Here is a 22,922-nt window from a genome sequence, read left to right as displayed (position 1 = left end):
GAAGATGTAGCAGGTCACAATTGGCTCCATTAGCAGCTATGTTCTTCTGGCTGGTGCATAAACTAATTCTGTGTGGAAATAGTATCTATTGCATAGTACTATGATTTCTCACAGTGTGATATAGATTTAATAAGTAATAACATATATTTTGTTTGACAGTGAAAAAAAAATCCATTAAATTTCATTTTTTGGTAGATAATTTGTCACATCCTAATTTATGAGGGGATACTTGTATAGCGAAAAATTATTCAGAATCCACTGGACAATTTTATTCAGGGTGCAAGTAACTATTATAATTTTAACTAAAAATCCATTTATTGAATATTTGTACCAAAAAAATCCTAGATTGCTCTTTTCTTCTGGTGATAAAGAATTTATTGAATTATAAATTAAATTTTATTTGAAATCTACCACTACCATAACTACTATTAAACTATATATTAAAATTGTATATAGTAATATAGACCACTCCTTTTCTTTTTAATATTTTTTTTAACTTAAAAATCTTGTTTAAAATTCGACAATTTTGCATAAAAGTTTTAGAATTTGTCTGGGTTTATGCTCAGGCCGATTCATTTTTTTTATTATTATTATTACAAACTGCTAAGGAAGTTGCATAGTTAGGCATTTTGCTTGAGCACTTTCAAATCACAAATCAAACCGAAATCCTAGGCTTTGAATTGAAATCGAAGTTAAATCTTCGGTTTTTTTCAAGTTCCGGTTTTTTTATTTTTTTTGTACTTGTTGTCAATGTTTCGGATGGATTTCCGATGTATTACGCGCACACCTAGTACTAGTTAAACAATGCAGAAGCAGTAACAATCTCACCACCAAACAACAAAGTGAGGAAGTTTACTTGATTAATGTAATTTATAAGTTATTATATTAACTCAAATATTTACTCAATGGACTTGATTAATGTAATTTATAAGTTATTATAATAACTCAAAGATTTACTCAATGGATAACAATTGTGGGCTTAATCTTCTTTTAAAAAAAAGGAGCAATGCTTAAATATTTCTCTATACCATTACTGCATCCATCCCATTATCAACAAAGATATGTACATTATAACATCAACTGATGAGTATATGTCAAACAACAGGGATTCTACAATTGTAAATTAAGTATGAAAATACTAAAGATCGAAAACAAAATTACAATATTTAACAAAGGCCATAGAAACTAAAAGACAACCACCAAGAGCTTTAGTACCAAAACAAGGTTAAAACCTACCTATAAATGTAAAAATGGAAAAAATAAAGATGAAAGGGTTAATTACAGAGTCGAACTCAAATCCAAAGAACCTTCACTTGGCATCAAACAACAATTTTCAACTACCCCGTCTCCTCAGGAATGGTTTAGCTAGGAAGACTGTATGCACATCTTACCCTTCTCCTAAATTTCCCATCCTACGAAAGGTAAACCAGAAAAATGATACTTCAGGAATCAGCTTCAAACCCTAGGAAAAGTAAAATAAACTAGAGGTTAATTAGTATAACTCGAGAACACTACTGCATTATCACCAAAAGGATGCAAAGGTGTGAGGATCACCGCTATAGATGATGAAATTTGACAAAGTGAACAGAGCAAGGAGTCATTCACAGCTTGAGATTGTACAAATGCAAGTGGAAAACTAGCATAAAGATGCATAAAAAATAGTGTGAGTGCAGTGAAATCATAAACTAGGTTAAGTCAAGAATACAACAAGTCCTATTTGCATCACTTGAAACAAAACTTACTGGTCCACACATAATGCTGAAAAAGTGCATCTGTTACATTCACCTGTTCCATATGATCTTTAAATGCTTATGAGAACGTAAAACAAACAGGCTGCCACTTATACCTACCAGGACACTTGAGCTGTTACAGAGAGACTACCTGTAATTATCCGAATCCTTGTTTTGAATGAAGTATTAATTAAGAGATAATTAATGAGTTGTTAATTAAGTTTTAAGGAATTGATAAATCGGAATCAAGTTGTTGGTATCACCGAATTTAAAAAATGGATAACCCGATCTACTTCAGATTACATTATCTCGAGAAATCCAACTAGACCAATGAGATTCTGACACGTGGCAGATAAGATTGGTTCGAATTTTCTGAAATAGTCCGGATGCAGTATATAAATGGAAGCCGAATTCTTTTGTTTCCTTCACCACATTCTTCAGAGAGAGTTCTAGTTATATCATAATTTCTAGTCAGTTTATAGGGCACTTTGGTGTCGGGAAGTTTTGGAGCTAGTATCGACTCGAGGAGAGGTCGGTGAACTGAGATCGAGACATCATCAGCAGGCTGACGACGGACGCAGGTATAATCCTCAATCCTTAGATAGTGATTTAAGGATCATTAGGGAGATCTTTGTAGCATGTTTGATCTGGTTTGTTAGTGATTTCATTATGTTGGTATTGTCTAGGTTCAGAACTTTCTGTCAGATTGTTTTAGTGAGGTACGTGATGTACTGACTGAGATATCCAAGCGTAGTATACACACTTATATGCTGCATATTTATCTGTTGCATGATACATGTTTTACTGCTTTGGCATATTATGCATGACATATCATGTTGAGCCTGATATCTTTTGAGATATACCTCGTTTGTTGGGGCTGCTCAGCCCTATTCTGTATTGTGGACGATGCGGCATCGAGAGCTACAGTGTCCGACGGGACCCGCGGGCTCTGATAACCTGGACATTGCAGGACCACGTCTTGATGATGAGTGTGGGAGCCAAAACATGCCTAGAGCAGATCAGAGACTACACACTCAGGCGCCTCTAGACTGAGCATTAGATTCTTGACTTGATCCTTGATATCCGAGCATATTGCATTTTGCATGCATCATATCAGTTTGTATACTCGTACATTCTCGTATTGGGCGATTGTCGCTCACGTCCTTGTTTTCATCTTGGGCACCCCATTCCACGGGGCATGTCTTAGGTTGGACGGTTCGGACGACCAGGACAGTGGCTAGAGCAGTTGGGTTTTCGGTGGTGATCCGGTGGAGGTTTTCTGTGGTTTATCGTTTTCTCGTTCAGAATCATGTTTTCGTTATGGTTGTATTAATGTTTAACACTGGTGTTATTGTTTTGTTTTCATTTGGGTTGTAAGATGATTAAGTATTTGATTTTCGCTGTTTAATTGTTGTTATTAAGTTTAATGTTGCATGTTTATTAGTCTGTTTAGTAGTGGCTCGGATAAGGGCGCTACACTACCGATTATACTCTATATTTATATAAATAAATAGAATACACCTTGTAAGAGAAACACTTACCTATAGTTAAAATGGAGGGCTGGTGAGAATCTACACGCGTACAGGACCATATGTAGTCATCCCCCAACACCTGTCACTGACATGGGTGCAAAAACAAGTCAAATCATAAGTCATCAACTATAATAAAAGAAGTTCCAAAGAACTATATTGTTCTATTTCCAACAACAGTCATGTTTTCATACAAAAATAATAACAATTTGCCCATACATCCCATTCACATTTTACTATGCTCATTTGAGAGATGAATACTGACAAATATAAAATGCAAGGTTGAAGTTTAACTAAAACCATCTGGACCGCATTCAAGATGGGAAAAAAAATTAGGAATCTATCAGAATAGCCGCCTATCATATCGCTTTAGGTATGTGTTTTCCATGAGGATTAGGACATCATAGATCCCTATTCCCTTGTCAACACCCCCTTAATAATTTGTTTGGCTGCACTAGCGCAATCTTGATTCCAATCTACAAGCCCTGCACTAAATCATATTCTCGGCTGATAGATTATCACATCGATTTGGATGTGATTTACGAGTTAAACAATGATAGAGAACATATAAGCTTGCAAATAACAGTAAAAAACCCTCACATTATTGTTGAGCTTCCAACCCTTTAACAGATGTCCGGGAAACAATCCAAACCCATGGAGCAGGAAAATTGCTAATTGCTAAAATGGAGAGAGGGAGAGAGATATAGAGTAGAAGAACAGGCATGAATATTCAAAGCATAAGTGAATGTGGCTAGTGCCACTGAACAAGGTGGACAAATGAAGACCAAAAACAAAAATTAAATAATAGAAAAAAAAGGTAGCTGAATAGAACAACAATGTGTACATTTTTATATTATTTTTTGTATTAACACATACAGAACACAATAATCCAATTATGCGTTGCAGCCTGCAAGTCTCAAAAATATATCAAGAAGTAGAGATGGCTATTACCATCTTAACATAAAAATACTCACTTTATATCTCCTAGCCTTAAAAACCAATCAAAAGATTATTTATCCAATACTACTATTTATCATATCATATCATATATTTATCACTCAAATAAACACTCTCTTATTCTACCAGTTTAACTAAACACACCCTAGAGGTATATGCTACGCATTTCTTGATAATAATAAATGATGGCAAACAAAATTACTTAAAAAGAGGATCCTAGAAAACTGCATGCATGACTGCATGTCGTTTCTTATGGACACATGTAAAATTTAGAAATACATAAAGCAGGTGAGCAACTGGACCAAGTCCTGCAGCTACATTGCAAAGTAAGAGCTAAATTAAAAAGCATTCCCAGATGATAACTGGATGACTGCAGATAAAGTTATAATAAAAACAAAAACAAAAATCAACTTAGATAACTTGACGCATACACTAATGCAGGTTCATCTTCCCCAGACACTTAGTACAATTTCAGTAAAAAAATTACAAAGCACTTGACGCCATTTCAAAAAAATAAATAACACTCTCATCTGGCAAGCATACTTAGTCCCTGACACAGAAAATCAGACCATTCCAAAGTTGGGCCAATTCCGTGTATAGGTTTATTCAAACAAAACATGTTAAAAAGTGACGTGTTGAATTCTCCTGTAAACCCTTGCTTCATGCAATCATATACAAAGTACTTTAAGGCGACAAGATAACCGATATTTAGAATTTCAAGCATCACAACTCAAAATGACCTGTTGCGAATGTGTTGTGGCCAACCACTCTCAATGAGCCGATAACAGAGGCCTGGGTTTAAGACACATTCTGTGCATGAGTGGGTCAATTTATTTTTTTTAGTTCTTACAACGGAAACAAACTTGTCAAATACATTTGGATCATGTAAAGAGTCTCCGCTTAAAAATCATACAAAATGAAGTAGGTGTATTGCTAAAGAAGACATCATTTTCTAAATTTTATCCTGCAATGCATGAAAAACACTTACAGAACTCGGGGACTGGCACATTCACATTCCTACTGCCACAAAAACTGCTTGTATCTAAAACTCTCGTTGTCCCACCCGCCTTCGGGCTCCTTCCTCTTCGAAACACCACCTGGAAGTCGATACATCCGGGCTTGCTCCTCTTCTACAACTTGTGCGCTGGCAACAGGATGTTGTGTGAATGAATCCTCCCTGACTTCTTCCATAGCTCCAGGGCCTGCATTGAGATCCAGACCCTGTCTGCCCCACTTTCTGTTCTCCAACATGCCATTGCTGCCACCATCTGGAAGGTTAACTACGTACGGTCTTTGAAATTGAGATGCCATAGGACCAACCTGTCCCAGAAACTGTGAATTTACAGGAGGTGCAAACAACCTAGGACCAGATGAGGAATCCACATATGAATTTGTTCCAACTGAGAAGTTGGCTGAAGGTAGAGGAGAAGTAGTCCCAAAGGGAAAGACGGAAAACTGGAAAGGGCTAGATGAGAAAGGGACCGCAGGAGATGATGACAAAACCGATCCTCGATAAACATCATGAGTCAGTGGGGTGACACCAATAGGAGAAAATGCCCTCTGAGGTGCACCATGGAGGAAAAACTGGAAAAGGCGGGTCACCTCGATCGGGTAATATTGTAGGAATTGTCCCTGTTGAGTAAGTATTTCCAGGTGGAAACCAAGATGAGTAACTTCCCACCCCAGGGCTGTTCATTCCAAGTCCTGCAGGATGCAATTGAGATGGTATACCACCCTTGACTTGCTTCCTGATCGAGAACTGTTCAGCACTAGCATTATCAACAATAGGCCCATCGTTGAGATCAAAATCCCTCCGAACATCACCAGTAGGTAAACCACCTAAAGATTTAATCCGTGCAATGGAACCCTCTCCTTTCTGATACTTGCTAGAGGAGCAGTAAGCATTTTCAGTTGCTTCATCAACCCTATTCAAATCTAGATCCAGCCCTCCAGTGCCAGGAACAAGCACAGAACTCAGTGACTCATTCAGCGAAGTAGCATGATTGCTTACAAAACCAGTAGTTGAACGAACAGCCACGGCAGAATCCCGAGAAGCTATTTCCTCAAGCATTCTCTCATCCGGTACATTAAGATCAAAATCCAAGGGTATGCGACCATGTTTGCTTATTGAAGCATCAGAACAAGCGTTACTCGTTGAACCAAATGCCGTTTCAAGAAATTTTCTGGGTTCAGCAGGCCGAAATGCGCTCGTTGCAGCGGATCCCTTCCACCCAAGTTCTCGTTTACTTCTCACTAAGTCACCAGGAGGAACAAAGGGACCTTTGGCAGCGGCAGCAACAGTAATGGAAGCAGAATTGCTGGCCGAGATGGAATTTACAGAAAATGGTACTGAGTTAATAATATGAACATTTGTGGAACCAAAGGATACTAAACTGCCAGGCTCCCCATATTTCCCATCATCGGCACTAAAACCTTCATTTAAATCAAACTTTATTTTGGGGTCTGTATGTGTTTGTCCTGCAGCAGAGGAACAAGCCTCTGCAACAATAGAATCACGATTCTGAGCCTCATCTGTTTGAATGCTAGAAGACTTGGAACCTTTAACCTCAACCTTTTGTGGAGCTTCACGATCCATACTACACCCTCTCTCAGAAGGTGATGCATGTTCTAACATTTTTTTTCTTTCAACATTTGCGCCTTTCTGATTATTTGAATCATCAGATCCGGAACATGAAGTAGCCAAGCTTTGCCTTTCAATATCTGCATTTCTGACTACTTCCTTGCTGAAGTTCGGAATTTCAGACTTGTTTGCGAAATTCTTAGAATCCGTTCCGATAGATTTTCCAAAGCTGCTTTCATCAGCACCTTTTGAGACTGAGTTCTCAGCACATGCAGTTTGTTGTAGCTTTCCACTATTCTCTCTTTCTGAAAATCCAGAAAGAGTCATAGCGGCCAATTTCTGCCGCAAATCATTTCCTGTGCTTGATCCTTCACTTGAAACCTTTTTGCTGTCACCTTCACACAATTGTTTTGACCCAGCAATTTCAGTCATTGATTTACCCTCCTCATCCATACAAGTACCAGTCTTTTCCTCCATCACAATCACCTTAATTTTGTGGGTTTTACGATTTAAAATACCATTAAAACCAATAATTCTGGAAGTGTCTTCATGAATTTCTTCATCGAACTTGCCATCCATAACATTCTCAGTGGAATTGGTATCTGTCTTTATATTCGACTTCTCAACAGTGTCCAACTCATGGTGAATATTTTTTGGTGAATCCAAGCTAGAGGAATCTAAGTCTTCGCTGCCCTCTCTGGTTCGTAAACCTTCAGGAGAAAGGGATGAAGCACATTCTTTGTCACCAGTAAACTTAACCGATACCTTTTTTGGCACATGCAATCCATCCTCAGACACTAAACTACACTCTAAAGCAGACTGTTCCTTGTTATCACATTCAGCATCAATACAAAACTTACTTGGAACTGCTGGTATGTAATTTTCAGGGGAAGACTTGGATTTTTCCTCATATGCCCCACAGTTCTCTTCAACAGCAGGAGTGCTTATTTCTATAGAATCGGTAGGTGAAGCCAAGTCAGATCTTGACATTTCTCCAGTAGCCACACTGGCAAGCAAGTTCATTCCAACATCATCTTCAAGCGACAAAGATGAATTTGCTCCGGAATATTTGGCACAGCTCTCAATTAGAGCATTCATAGGGCTGAAAGAAGATGCTTGCGACCTTGATGCCTTCAACTTATTTTTCGGGGGGCCTTCACTTGGTCTCTTGGAATCATTAGTGGTTACACTACGCTCTTCCTCAGGAAGAGCTACAGGAGAACCAGCACCCTCTCCTGACCCAGTCAATAAATCTTTTGAGTCGTTTTGCCACAAATCAGTTTTGTCCTTTGAAGTGTGCTCAAACTGCTCATGCTTGTCTAAAAGTGTTGGAGAAGAAGCTCGGCTGCTCATTAAGGCCGGATCTTCCAGATATTCTCCACTGACACCATGTGCATGACTCCGTACCCGGTTTGATATTGTGACAATTAGCTTATGACTGCTCCCTTCAGTTATGGGCCCCTCAACAGCCCTTCCAAAAGTTGAAGAGGGTTGAGACTTCTCCAAAACAGTAGTCTTTTGTGCCAATGAACCTCTGGTAGTGGTAGTTTCTTTCTGACCTCCAACGACAGGTACCCCATGAATTCCACTATTTTTTCGAGTACGAATAGTGCTGGTTGATATCTTGTTACCAGTAAGTAAACCTGCAGAAGAGCTCTTCCCACCCTCCTTCCCTGAAAAAGACTGACAGCAATTATTAGATTGATTAGAACTACTATTCCTGTCCTCCCTGATTAGAGGGACATCAGGAGTGCCTCCAGGAGAAACTCTAGGCTGGCTCTCCTTGCCAGATGCAGGTGATGAAGAAGATTTCAAAGGTCCAGGAGATGACGTTGTAGATTTTATGTAACTATCCCCAAGTGAAGACCTTGTAGAAGCGGTTTTCAATGCATAATTCTGAGTAGCTGAGCTTTTCAAGGCAACATCAGAGCCACTTGGAGTTCTGTTACCCCCATGTGATGCCTCTGGAAGGCATGATTTAGAAGGCCAAACAGATACAGCCTGGGCTGAACCAGACTTTGTGTCAATACTATTCATTTCCGCTTCAACACGTTTTTTCCACATATCAACCAAACTTCGTGCCTTTCTCTGGATTTCTAAGTTTTTATGTGACCGTAAATGATTCACAGATCTACCAATGTTGCACGTTTGAAGGGCATGTAGGTCCACAGGTAGTTTATCCAGTGCACAAAGCAAAACCAAAACAAATTCTTCGACAGATCTATCAATGTCCTTTAAATTACTACCATCGCCAATCTTCCCTTTATGGATTTCCTGGAGCCATTCATCCAATACAGGCAAACCCCTGAGCTGCACAAACCGATCAAGGCACTCAACCTTGTCAGTAGCAGCCATTACACCTGCAAGCATGGATCGACAAAGAAAATCCCTGTTTCTCTCCATCCTGTCTGATTGCATTAGCTGGATAAGTTTCTCAACCCCATCCACATTGGTGACCCCTCCTTTTTCAGTTATTCGCGCTATCTCAGATTTCAAATTAATTCCAGGTTTGAATTGAACATAATCCTCATCATTGGCCCTAGAAGATCGTTCTCTTCTCACAGAATCAGCACCATGATCAGCTCTGTCCCTCTTCTTTCCCTTGACTTGAGCAGAAAAAGTTGTCACACTATTTTGACCACTGTCACAACCAGACTTCAGTTGTACAGTTGAAGATGGAGTATTAACTTCCTTTGGAGATCGATCGCCAGGCTGCAATGTTGCATGCATTTCCGTCCTAATTTTGTATTAAAGCTTGTCTACTACTTCTTGTTGATCCTGTTAAACAATATATCATTGAGGCATTAAAAAATCATAAAACCTCTGATGCAAAATTGAAAAGTTACCTTAAATAATGTTAACCAATAAATCATCAAAGTATTACCTCTAAATGAAAATAATAACATGAAACTCATAAAACCGCAAAAACAGATAGACCCGTTGAATGAAATACCTTAAATAAAAAACCAAGAGTCCTTCTGGTTGTGGTGGAAGAAGCATAAGAAGAATGCGAGTAGGAGCCAGGGGTAGGACCGAGAAAATGCCCCCAATTCTATCAGTTCCGATCAAACCTCAGATGCATAATTGAACTCTAGCCCAATTTTCCTCGACCCAATACACCAACTTCATCCATCAAACTTTCAACTTCCCCTTATAAATTACCTCTTCAATAACTCAATTCTTCATTTTTTCCAGTCACCCAATAAAATTCCCGGATAACCAAGAGAACACAAAAATAACACAATTCAACCGCCGGGAAAACCCTAGATCCTCCTATTACAATGAAACCCTAATCCACCCCGCGGTTATTTCATTTCGATTCTCCGATCGAAAAACCTCATAAAATCCAGTATCATAAATTTCGATCGAAAAATTAAACCCAAACGATCCAAAAACCACCAAACCCAAATCATATGATAATTAACACACACAAAAATAAATTAAACCAACACACAAAATCACACACGTGCGCGAAAACCTGACAAAGCGCAACAGCGAGAGAGATAGAAACAGAGGGACCTGCGGAATTTTTCGATGCAGAGAGAGAGAGACAGACAGCAAGAAACTTTAGAGAATAAAGAAAAAACGACGTCGTCATCCCCGTCAGACTGCAAAAGTAAAGATGTACTGTATTTGACTACTCCACTTGGAAAAAGGAAGCGGGCCGTTCGGGCAGGGCTAGAGCTGGTTGACTGTGTTGTTTGACTTTTTTTAGCTTTTCATAAATACTTGATGACAATAGGCAAAATACAACTTGTTTTTACGGCTTGGCTTGTTCGTGTCGTTTGTACCAACTTTGTCAGTGAGAGATAAACAACTTTCATGTCATATTGTTGGCAATAGAATTATCTCAAATATAATTTGATAACATATATCAACCAAAATCTCATATAATCTCATACATACATACATATATATATATATAAGGCCCAATACAAATGGTATCATAAATATTGAAAGATCAACATAATCGAAATTCGGTCATAGATATGGCGAATGCGACTCAACCAGCTTCTGCAGTACCTAGACCCAGGGTAAAAATTTATAAGGCGTTGATCATTCTTTTCATCTCTGCCGACCTCCTAGCATCTGGTTCATCAAGAGCTCTCTCGGTCAGCACATGTTTGATCCGGCACATTGACTTTCTTACCTGTTCAAACATAACGAGGGGGATAAGTAACACAAGACCATGAATCAGTGGGGGTAACCGGGCAGCAAGTATATATAACATGGCCATCCGTGTGGTTATAGAAGGAAATTTGGGATTGTAATGAGAAATTGGGAAATTAGCTACTGGAATGATGTCAGAAACTCATGGTACTCTGATAATTTGGCAGACAATACAAAATATCGGCCTGGATGTGTCACTTGCAGAAGAGCAATGGATACCACACTGCATCAAGATCATTTCAGTTATGTTTAGGAGCATAGTACAAAGAATATGAAGACTGAAGCTACGCATCGAATGTATATTCCTATACAGCGAGTCGGTGATTGCCGCCACCTGCAGAACGAAGCTTAACATATTTGCTCCATAGGATTTTGAATTGGCTAATAATACCAATTTCTTCGTATGATCTTAAGAAAATGTCAAAACTATATTGTTAGATCTGCTATCTTAATGTTTCCCGTTAACGGATCAACACAAGAATAACAGAGAAACCAAAAATGGATCCACCAATGGTGTATACTTCTCACTAAAGTGGACGGTTGTCTGTAAACTTTTTATCCCCAAATAAAACCGTCAACCACCATCACACGTGCATGAGGGGGGACTAACTAAGCCGTACCTCTAAAGATAGCACAATTCTAAAAGGCTAAATGGCTAATTACACCAGGAGAGTCATCACCAAGCACAAATTTTCAGGTGTTGTTGAACACATACACATTTTGGGGATAATCTTTCTCACACACACATAAAGCAAAACTTTACCAGTGACTGGTAGAGAGAAAATGAAGCTAGATATCAGCAGTCTCTCAGATGCACACACAAAAGAATCCTTACCATGTTCATAAGACATAGGAACAAGATGTGATGGATAACTTGAGAATCAACACAATCAAATTACTTTGTCAAATCAAGATCAGAATATAGTTACACCTTCGGGATACGCTCTGGATTGGGAAACCGTAGGTTCTGAGCATTAAGCATCTGCCGCTGAGTCATCAACATATTCTTTTCCTTCAGAAGGACATACCAGAGCTTGTTAAGGTCATCCCAAGACTTGAGACGCAGTTCAGAAGCCTTCCAACTCCTACCTGAAAATTAGAACTCTCTCTATCAGGGAGATAAATAAAACATAAATACACCAAAAGCAAGTATAACTCTTCCAATGAAGATTTATGAGGTATACACAGAATAATTTCTCTCAATCAATCTGCTGATGGAATTGAATATATCAAACTTTATGAATGACAAGTAACTAAACATTTCCAGAACACATAAACAAGTACTGGTGCCTAGCAGCCATACATGGCATCTGGTCTTATGAGATCTGTTGCCCACTCAAATGAATATGCACTAATTAATGAAATGCCTTTATCGAACATCTTTTGTACATGTCCCACATAAATAAGCTAAGAATGCAATCTATCAAGGAGAGAATGAAGCATTTAATTATGAATCTTAGCACCATAACAATGGGCAGATTAAAGGCACATTAATCAATCAAGAAAAGACAACCTTATTGTTCACTCTCTCTCAAGTGATAAAATAGTCAAAATAGGATACAGCAGATTATCGAGCAACATTAGTGTAACTCAATGACTAAAGTTCGGAGCATTTTAAAAAGAGAAAATCAGGTAACAGACTCCGAAAATACACATTGCAACCTGATTGTTGGCGTTTACTGGTGTTAAAGTCTGCTGCATAAGGTGTTATGGTACCGCATCAAGTGTGTGAAATCAGCTGAATGTCAAACTTTCAACTGTAACTTCTCACAGTTACATCCCCAGATTCCAAGTAAGTTTATCAATTCATGAACACTAGTTATCCATACATTTCTTCTCTACCAACAACATGATCCCTTTGATGATCACATCTTAATTTAGGGACCAGATCAGTTGACTAAGATTTTTTATTTATGCAGTGGAACCTCTTAGCAAGAAACCACTCACTAACGATGAGAGTGTTCTTTCTTCAGGTAAGAAAATCAAATATCTATCAAAGTATCTCCCGTGTTAAAAGTTTAATGTCTTCCACACAACAAGTGTTCAGGCACCACTTATTAAGGCGTTTAAATCTGTATTTCGATCATTACCTCATGCACTCCAAAAGGAATACATGAAAAGACAGAGGGAATAAGTTATGGAATGGCTGCAAGGAATCGAGGCATTCTTCTTAATTCACGACCTCATTGTTCTTCCATTTAAAAGAACCTGAATTCTCCCATACATCAATAAAATCTTCAGCAATCGGGAAAAAACGGATCCCAGGCCCCAGCATACAAAACAAAAATACCAAACCAAGAAAAACTAAAACAACGTTATCAACGAGTGGACAGAGACAGGAAAAAATAATTTACCATAGACAACAGGTTTATCATCCTCCGGGTTCCTATCAGCCTCGAAGAACTCCTCAAGAGGGTTATGCGGAACCTTAGAAGCAGAAGCAGCAGCAGCAGCTGAAGCCTCAGATTTGGCAGCAGCATATAGCGTCCTCCCAAATATCCTTGTCAAAAACATTACTTTTAAAATGAGAACTTTCTGCAAGAATCAAGATAAAGTATGAATAATGAACACCACAAATTAGAACACAATTCCTTAAAAATGCGAAGATCACAAAATTCCCAATAAAATTTCGCTCCTTGAGTATAATTTCAAACTGGGTATTTATTCCTATCATTTTCTATCAACCAACGAATAATATCGAACGTGAGAAACAAAAAATGCTGGCGATTCAGTGAATTAAACAGAAAGCTTACCGCAGGAATCAAGCAAAGAGTGGCGACTGGAGAGGAGCAGCGAGGCAGGGGAGAAGAAAAGTTTTTATGGAAGTGAGACAAACAACGCTATTAAGCTAAACAAAAAAAGCGTATTACATTTGAATTGAAACTCATTGGCATCCTTGTCAGCCCAATTAAATATTTTTAAAGCCCAGTTAGATTTGCTTGTTGGGCTGTTGATAACCCTATCTCAAGTTCTCAACCCTTAAAATAACTATTATATATTCATTTTAATTATAAAAAAAATTACACGCATATCTGACTCAACCATTGAAAGTCACATAAGTATTGGACTCTGTGTCCCCGTTGAGAAAATCAAAGTTCAAAGAGTTGATTTTGGCGTCTATTGTTTAATGGAGATCAAACAGATGCTTATAAAGGAGTTTATAATCAGTCGCATAATATGGAAGAAATTTAAGTTAGCTAAATGTTAATGGCAAAAAACTTGTGTGAGACGGTCTCACGGGTCGTATTTGTGAAACAGATCTCTTATTTGGGTCACCTATGAAAAAGTATTAATTTTTATTTTAATAGTATTACTTTTTATTGTGAATATGGGTAGGATTGATCCGTCTCACATATTATGATCCGTGAGACAGTCTCACATGAGACTCACTCAATGCTAATTAAGGAAGGAAAGTGGAACTGATGTTTTAGTGAAAAAGTTCACAAAACTGGTAACTGTCCAATATGGTAAATGAAAACTTTGATCTTCAAAATTTTTATTTTTCATTATATGAGCAAGACTTGTATCCTTGATACATCGGTGCTCTTGAATCGTCGATCGGGGTTATAATGAGTTCGGAATAATTTATTAAGTGAATTAAGAATTTACTGATTAAATTATTCTACTAGTAGTGGTGACTACTAACATGTACAAATTCTCATAAATATGTGTGTATGATATTAATATATCATATATTATTAAAAGTTAATAAGTACATTATATATATATTAATAATATGAAAATTTTAATATAATGAAATATAGAGCCCTAGTGGGACAATGACTAGGAGTCTTTGTGAGAGAGTGAGTTCTAATGGGATACAGAGTCGCGCTCTATATATACACCATGAAGGGTCATATAACATAACGAAACTTTTGCACTCAATACAAGCACAAAAACTCCTCTCCCTCCCATTGAAACTGTAACGCCCCAAAAATTTGAATGTCCACATGAACCACATGTATGCAAGTTATCAAATTTCTTTTGTATTTTATTAAATTGTTTTAATGCATTAAATGTATGATTATTGCATGGATATGTTTTTTATTTCTTGGTTTAGTAAAGTTTCATGCATTAAGGCTTTAAGTTGCATTTTGTGCTCGAACAAGGAACGAAGACCGGGAATTATCAGGAAAAAGTTTTTATTAAATAATTATTTTTAATTATTTAATATATGGTGTATTTAAGTATAATTTTTGAAAATGGGCATTAGTTGGGTATTTTTACTCGTCGAGTCATATTTTTAACCAGTACGCAAATTTTAGCGATTCGGGGGACTTTTCGAGGGTGCGGGCAATATTTTCAAAAATGTATTAAAATGAAATATTTTTGGGAGTATTTTTTGGTTTGATGGATTTATTCTATTGCTTAATTGGCCCAAAACCCTTTTAACTCCTTTAATTACCATTATTGGTCCATTAGTGTATAATTATATCAACTTAAACTCATTTATCAAACCCTAAACCTACCTCAAAGATGTGCCGCCCCTCCCCTCAGCAGCAGCAGATTTTGAAATATTCCATCAGCCTCCCCTTCGATTTTCTCTCAAGTTTTCAAGAAAAATCATTCTTCGTCTCTCCGGTGCACGTTCTATGTCTCGTTTGTGCGGTTTTTTGTGCTTTAGATGCAAAGGCATGCCTAATACGTTTCTTTTCTCATCATTCACATCATATTAAATATTTTGAATGATCTTTCATGAAAAATATATTATTTACTGGTTTATTCTTGTTTTATGGGTTTGGCATGAGAAATCTTGATTTCTTGAGTTGTGTTCTTTAATGTTTAAAGGGGCTACCAAGTTCCAGGCTTGAAGGGGCACGATCCATGAGTGTATATGTGTCCTAAGAGTGATTCGAACAGGTTTGGTGTGACAGCACAAAGAGGCCGAACGAATTCTTCATGGTTCGGGTTGTTTTCGGTTTTAAGGTGCGTACGGCTTAAGTGATCGAGGGACTGTGCATGCGGCTTATGGGCTGTCTCTAGAGGGTTTAGAGACTCATGTCAGGGCCCTAGATGGGTTAAAACTCGTCTGGTATGGTGCAGCAAGGGGTGGCCGAAAAGTTGGTCGCGTTTGGGTAGATTTAGGGCTCGATCTAGAGGGGGACAGGACATGGGCTGTGCATGGGCTGGTTGGCTAGGGTTAGGAAGGTCCAGGAGGGTTTGTTTAGGGTCCTAAGAGGTCTGGTTTGAGTTAAGGCTAGTCTAGTTTGGGCTAGGGCCGAGCCAAAGTCTTAGATGTGGACAAGGTTTAGGGCCAAAGTGTGCAGAAAATTCAGAGGGCTTCCAAGTGTGTCTAGGTTATAAGTGGTCTGGTATTGAGTTTAAATGGGATGGTTAGGTGTTGGTAAGATGTGGTTAAAATTTCGGGTTTATTCGAGTTAAAACCGGGACTCTGGTCCAAGTTTTAAAATGAATAGTGTAAATTATGAAACGAGTTCGAGTTCATGTCTAAGGAACGGTTATAAATATGTTTCGAGATGTTTGGTTGGCTTCGGGTCGAAATTTTTAGGACCATGGGTAAATTGGTCAATTAGGGTTTTCAGGGGAAAAATGGTCATTTTGCACCCCGGGTCGAGTTAGCAATCCTGACAGCGCCCTGATCACGAATTTACACGTTTTTAACGTATATGATCATGAACATGATCTTTATGGAAATATGAAAATTACTTGTGTACTTGATTTTAAGAAAAAATTACATATATGCATGATTTTTTATAAGTGGTGAATACGATGACATGTTTTTGAAGGAAGCGAGTTGGTTGTAACTAATACAAATACGAATACAATGACATATAAGGCCAAGTCTTAGTGGATGGGTAATACTGTCGCTGATGTCTCCGCCGCCGGGTACCATGGTTATACGTGGATGGATCCATCGAATAGAGCTAATATGATAGAGCTGATATGAAAGTCACAACTAATGAATTGAATTCAAATAAAGAAAATGAACATGTAAATGATGATATTCGGAGACGTGTTTTGACACGTTATGCTTTGTTACAATGTGTGACACCTCTGACCCATTTTATAAAATAACAGCGGAATTTAAAATTTTTCTTTAAAGGGAGGCAGGATTCAAAATACATTTCCAATATATATACCATCAAAAGAATATATATGATCCAAAAAGTGTTGCATCAAAATACAAAATATCATTTTGATCATGTATAACAAAATAATCTTCCACTTCCTTCCATCTCTATATGCATATGACCCCGGCTTCAATCAACGTCCTGGTTCGTCGCTCTTATCTGCATAACATGAATAACTGAAATGAGTATAAAACTCAGCAAGTGGAACTCTTACATAGCAATGTACATAGCATACTCTGAAAACATGGCTTTGAAATCAATAAATACCATCAACTCTTGAAACATGAATAATATAGCAATAACATAACAATAAGATGGTATTTCTCTTTTCTCTGTATTGGATTGATATCTATATAGTATCTCTGTCTCTGTACCCATATCCCATCGATATAAATCGATAACTCTGAGGGATATAAGCCTATGGTCATTGATCAACTAATTGCATGCAATCTCTGACTATGTATCTATCAATCCATAAATCATTTTTAAACTTTCTCTTTGGCATTTCATCAAACACTTTGAATACTTTATTATCTTGTATTCCCTTTTTACACAATTGAGACACTCAATTGCCTCTAATATACCAACAAGTATATCAATACATAATATGAATCAAATGGAAGGGAATAACATGTTAAAACCATTGAAACACAATACATATACTATCATGTGAGCATGAGGAATGAAATTCCACTTACAACCACTTGAAAACTTGTATCTAATCTCTTGATAGCAATCCTACAACAATAAACCATATATTGAACCATTAACATCTCAATAATCCAACAACAATACTAATAAATCCATAAAACCAACACCATCAACAAACCCATATCATCTCCAACACCAAAACCAAGAAATAAACAAACCCATAAGCTTACCTTAGCTTCTAGAACCAACAAGGACCTTGATTACACCACAAATCACCAACTAGGAGCTTGAATCAAAGGATCAAGAGAAGGAAATGTAAGAACCCTAGCTTCAAGGAGAGAAAAATCGAGAAGGGTAGGAGAATAATGAGGGAAATGAGCCAACTCTCTCTATTAAATCACTTAAAAACCCGAAAACACGCTTTTGTACTGTGCCCGGCGCTCGGGCGGTCGAAAATTACCGCCCGGGCGCCAATGATTCTGCCCGAAACCTAAATTTCCAGAAGTAGTGGCGCTCGGGCGGCCAAACATTACCGCTCGGGCGCCACTCTGCGCACTGCCACGTTAAAGATTGCTTCAGAAACGCCTCTTCCCTTCCGAATTAGAAAAAGTGGTAAACTACAAAGTTGTAGCCCTATCTCTTTCCTTGAATCTCTCCAAATTTCAGATCATTTGGAGTTCCGAGTAAAACGTTATGCCCATTCTCCCAACATGTGTCACTGGAGGAACGACGAAACGCACGACACACTTCGGGGCACTTTTGGCTTATCTTCCACAATGATTTGAACAAAACTCAAAATAAGAAAGTTATAGCCTTATGTCTTATCTTTCTAATGGAAAAGGCCTCATCTCATTTGGATCAATATACAATTTATCATGATTTTAATCGTAACGCCGCTACAATAGCACTACACATCATCTATACCCAACCATACTATAAATCCTAAATCGAAACTCTTAACATCCAAAATATACTTAAACTTGACCAAGTAGTCAATAAACTTATGAAAACTTAAACCGTACCGTACACCAGGCTCGGCTATTACAATCTCCCCTCCTTAGAGGAATTTCGTCCCCGAAATTGACGTCACTGCGCAAACAACTCGGGATACTTCTCTCTCATCTCATCATCTGGTTCCCACGTGGCTTCTTCAATCAAATGATTCCTCCAAAGGACTTTAACAATGCCGATCTCTTTGTTTCTCAACACTCTAAATCTGCGATCCAGAATCTGGACTGGAATCTCTTGATACGTGAAATTCGGCGTCAAATCCAATGGCTCGTGACGAAGAACATGAGAAGGATTCGCAATATACTTCCTGAGCATCGAAACATGAAAAACATTATGAACTCTGTCAAGATCTGGCGGTAGGGCTAACCTGTAAGCTCGATCACCAACTCTATCCAAAATCTCAAATGGGCCAATAATTCTCGGACTCAACTTTCCCTTCTTGCCAAACCGCATCACACCCTTGAGAGGTGCTATCTTCAAGAACACATGGTCGCCAACCTCAAACTGCAACGGCCTACGACGCACATCAGCATAACTCTTCTGTCTCGACTGTGCTGTCTTAATTCTCTCTCGAATTACCGCAACAACATCAGCTGTCTGTTGGACCAACTCTGGACCCAACATCTTCCTCTCACCAATCTCGTCCCAATACAAGGGAGATCTACACTTCCTGCCATAAAGTGCTTCATACGGTGCCATGCCAATCGTCGCTTGGTAACTGTTATTATACGTGAACTCAACAAGAGGCAATTTGGAATCCCAGCTACCAGGATAATCAATAGTACAAGCTCTGAGCATATCCTATAAAATCTGAATAACTCTCTCTGATTGACCGTCGCTCTGGGGGTGATATGCTGTACTAAAAGCTAACCGTGAACCCATAGCTCTGTGAAAACTCTTCCAAAACTCTGAAGTAAATCTAGGGTCATGATCAGACACGATCGACACAGGAACACCATGAAGTCTAACAATCTCTGCTATGTACTCTTCGGCATACTGGTTCATGGAATACGTCGTCTTGACTGGAAGAAAATGCGCTGACTTGGTCAACCGATCAACAATAACCCAAATAGAGTTAAAACCTTTCTGCGTTCTGGGAAGACCAGTCACGAAGTCCATCGTAATATGCTCTCATTTCCATTGAGGGATCGGCAATGACAACAATGTCCCAGCAGGTCTCTGATGCTCGATCTTCACCTGCTGACAAGTTAGGCACTGAGAAATAAACATGGCAATATCTTTCTTCATACCTGGCCACCAATAGAGTCTACGAAGATCCTGATACATCTTGGTACCACCTGGATGTATCGAATATGGCGCGGTATGTGCCTCTGTCAAGACATCTCGCCGAATATCATCACCAACAGGAACACAAATACGGCCTCTGAAAGTCACTAACCCATCTCCATTCAATCCAAACTCTGAATTACCTCTCTCCTCTGCTCTATCTCTCAACTCTGTCAACTGAACATCATCAGCCTGCTCTCTACGGATCCTGTCCGTCAAAGTAGCCCGAATGACCAACGCTGAAAAGCGGGCAATGGTCCCCGGAACTACCAAACCTATCTCCTCTCGCTGCAAGTCTAACAACAATGGCTTCTGAATCAAAGAACTCAAAGAAGAACTCGACTTACGGCTCAAAGCATCTACTACTACATTCACTTTCCCTGGGTGATAACTGATCGTCACATCATATTCTTTGACAAGCTCTAACCACCGTCTCTGTCACATATTGAGCTCTTTCTGAGAAAACAAATACTTCAAACTCTTGTGGTCCGTGAAGATTTCACAATTTTCGCCATACAAATAATGTCTCCAAATCTTCAGGGCGAAAACCACAGCTGCCAATTTCAGATCATGCGTAGGATAATTCTTCTCGTAGTCCTTCAACTGGCGAGAAGCATAGGCTATAAATTTACCACATTGCATCAGCACTGCACCAAGACCCTTCTTCGACGCATCGGTATAAACAACAAAGTCTTCTGTACCACTGGGTAGTGCAAGAACAAGAGCTGTCTTCAATCTGTCTTTCAACTCCTGGAATCCACTTTGGCATTCATTGGACCACTCAAACTTCACAGTCTTCCTCGTCAAATTGGTTAACGGCAGGGCAATCTTGGAGAAGTCTGAAATAAAACGACGATAATAACCCGCCAAACCAAGAAAACTGCGTACCTCTGATACAGTGGTAGGAATAGGCCACTTTTGAATCGCCTCGATTTTCACTGGATCAACACCTATACCATCTTTCGAAACAACATGGCCTAAGAAAGAAATCTGCTCCAACCAGAACTCACATTTCTTCAGTTTAGCATACAATCTCTTCTCTCTCAACAACTGAAGAACAACTCTGAGATGTTCTGCATGAAGCTCTCTGGTCTTGGAATAGATCAAAATGTCGTCGATGAAAACAATGACGAAGCTATCCAAATACGGCTTGAACACCCGGTTCATAAGATCCATAAAGACTGAAGAAGCATTGGTAAGACCAAAAGACATCACAAGGAACTCATAATGACCATACCTGGTCCGAAACGCCGTCTTAGGGATATCAGACTCCCTAACCTTCAACTGATAATAGCCAGATCGCAGTTCAATCTTCGAAAACACAGTAGCCCCTTGCAGCTGATCAAACAAGTCATCTATCCGTGGCAACGGATACTTATTCTTGATCGTCACTTTGTTGATCTCTCTATAATCAATGCAAAGACGCAATGATCCATCTTTCTTCTTGACAAAAAGAACCGGAGCTCCCCAAGGCGAAGAACTCGGTCGAATGAAACCTTTATCTAAAATATCTTGCAACTGCGTCTTCAACTCTTTCATCTCTGTAAGGCCATTCTATACGGAACCTTAGAAATAAGAACCGTACCTGGAACTAGGTCAATCACAAACTCTACATCTCTGTCTGGCGGCAAACCCGACACATCATCCTCAAAAACATCAGAGAACTCTCTCACAACATCAATATCATCAATATTCAACTTAACCATTTTATCCATGTCCACAATAGAAGCCAAAAACCCATCACATCCTCTAAACAACAACTTCTCAGCCTCAAGACACGAAATAAAAGGAAGGACCAGCGAAGTACCTGCACTGGCGAGCATACCTTCCCTATTGCCATCATCTGCAAATGTCACCGTCTTAGCAACGCAATCAATCACTGCACAATAGGTTGATAACCAATCCATGCCAAGTATAATATCAAATGCAACCATCGGGATAATAATCAAATCAGCATAAACCACTCGCTCATCAATTTGAACAGAGCACGCATACACAATAGATGTCGGGCACAACACATCCCCCGAAGGCAATACAACATTAAACTGGAGGGGAAGAATAGAAGGAACTATACCCAAAGATCTCAAAAATAGTTCAGACATAAAAGAATGGGTAGCACCTGTATCAATCAATGTCGTAGCTACTCTGCCTGAAATTAAAATAGTGCTAGAGATCACAGAAGAATCATGGTTTATACCTTCCTTCGTCATGGTAAAGATGCGACCCTGCACCTTCTCTTTACTCGCTCCTCTTGGACAGTCTTTGGCAATATGGCCTGCAGTGCCACAACGATAGCAAGTATGAGTACCAAATCTGCATTCTCCCCGATGATGTCTACTGCACTTGGGACACAATGGCTTCTCGGGATCAGATGGAACTGTCGGTGGTTTAGGAATCGGCTCTAACTTGCCCTTCCCTTTGAAACGATCCTTTCCTCTTTGGTTCGAACCCTGGCCTCTCTGAGCAATGGCCTGCTGCCTCGCCTGTCTTTCCCTGACAATGTCTTTCTCATCTTGTTCGGCCAACAAAGCCTTAGCCACAATCTCCTTGAATGTCACAGCCTTTGACATGTTGATGTCCCTTCTGATTTCTGCTCTAAGGCCTCGAATGAAATGAGCACCCTTGTCTTTGTCATTGGAGGCAATGTATGGGGCAAACAGACAGCCCTCCTCGAACTTCAGAATATAATCATCGACATTCATACCTCCTTGACGAAGTTCTAGAAACTCAGTCACCTTCAGCGCTCGAAGTGCATCTGGGAAGTACTTGTCGTAGAAAAGATCAGTAAACTCTTGCCACTTCAATGTCGGAACATCAACACCAACCTTGGTAGCATTCCACCAAATGCGTGCAGCCTTGACCAACATGAACACTGCACAACTGATTCTGTCTTTGTCTTCATAGTTGAGATGAT

General features: G+C 39.0%; 1 protein-coding gene across 33 annotated transcripts; it reads right to left on the bottom strand.

Annotated features, from left to right (window-relative positions):
- Nucleotides 1-1,047: 1,047 nt before the first annotated feature.
- Nucleotides 1,048-13,846, bottom strand: LOC140805843 (uncharacterized). 33 transcript variants are annotated; one of them, XR_012112369.1, is made up of 5 exons: nucleotides 9,751-10,424; nucleotides 3,272-9,575; nucleotides 1,743-1,863; nucleotides 1,555-1,636; nucleotides 1,048-1,462 (listed from the first exon to the last, which is right to left on the bottom strand). XR_012112369.1 is itself a non-coding variant. In XM_073162181.1 (3 exons), exon 3 carries the CDS (start codon nucleotides 9,525-9,527, stop codon nucleotides 5,736-5,738), a length of 3,792 nt encoding a protein of 1,263 aa, XP_073018282.1. In that variant the 5' UTR covers nucleotides 9,528-9,575; nucleotides 9,751-10,133; nucleotides 10,317-10,425; the 3' UTR covers nucleotides 1,048-5,735. The 33 variants fall into 33 exon arrangements, 4 of the variants coding, with proteins under 4 accessions (XP_073018282.1, XP_073018279.1, XP_073018280.1 ...); XR_012112383.1 differs by lacking the exons at nucleotides 1,048-1,462; nucleotides 1,555-1,636; nucleotides 1,743-1,863 and adding exons at nucleotides 11,899-12,056; nucleotides 13,322-13,502; nucleotides 13,721-13,846 and having other exon boundaries at nucleotides 9,535-9,575; nucleotides 9,751-10,947; XR_012112363.1 differs by having other exon boundaries at nucleotides 1,743-9,575.
- Nucleotides 13,847-22,922: the final 9,076 nt, after the last annotated feature.

This window comes from Primulina eburnea, chromosome 11, assembly GCF_022965805.1.
Source record: "Primulina eburnea isolate SZY01 chromosome 11, ASM2296580v1, whole genome shotgun sequence".
NCBI classification, from domain to species: Eukaryota; Viridiplantae; Streptophyta; class Magnoliopsida; order Lamiales; family Gesneriaceae; genus Primulina; species Primulina eburnea.
This window is presented reverse-complemented; position numbering and strand designations above follow the sequence as displayed.

What these genes read in the sequence shown, in the direction of transcription:
- LOC140805843 (XM_073162181.1), bottom strand. Translation starts at nt 9,527, where the DNA reads ATGCATGCAACATTGCAGCCTGGCGATCGATCTCCAAAGGAAGTTAAT.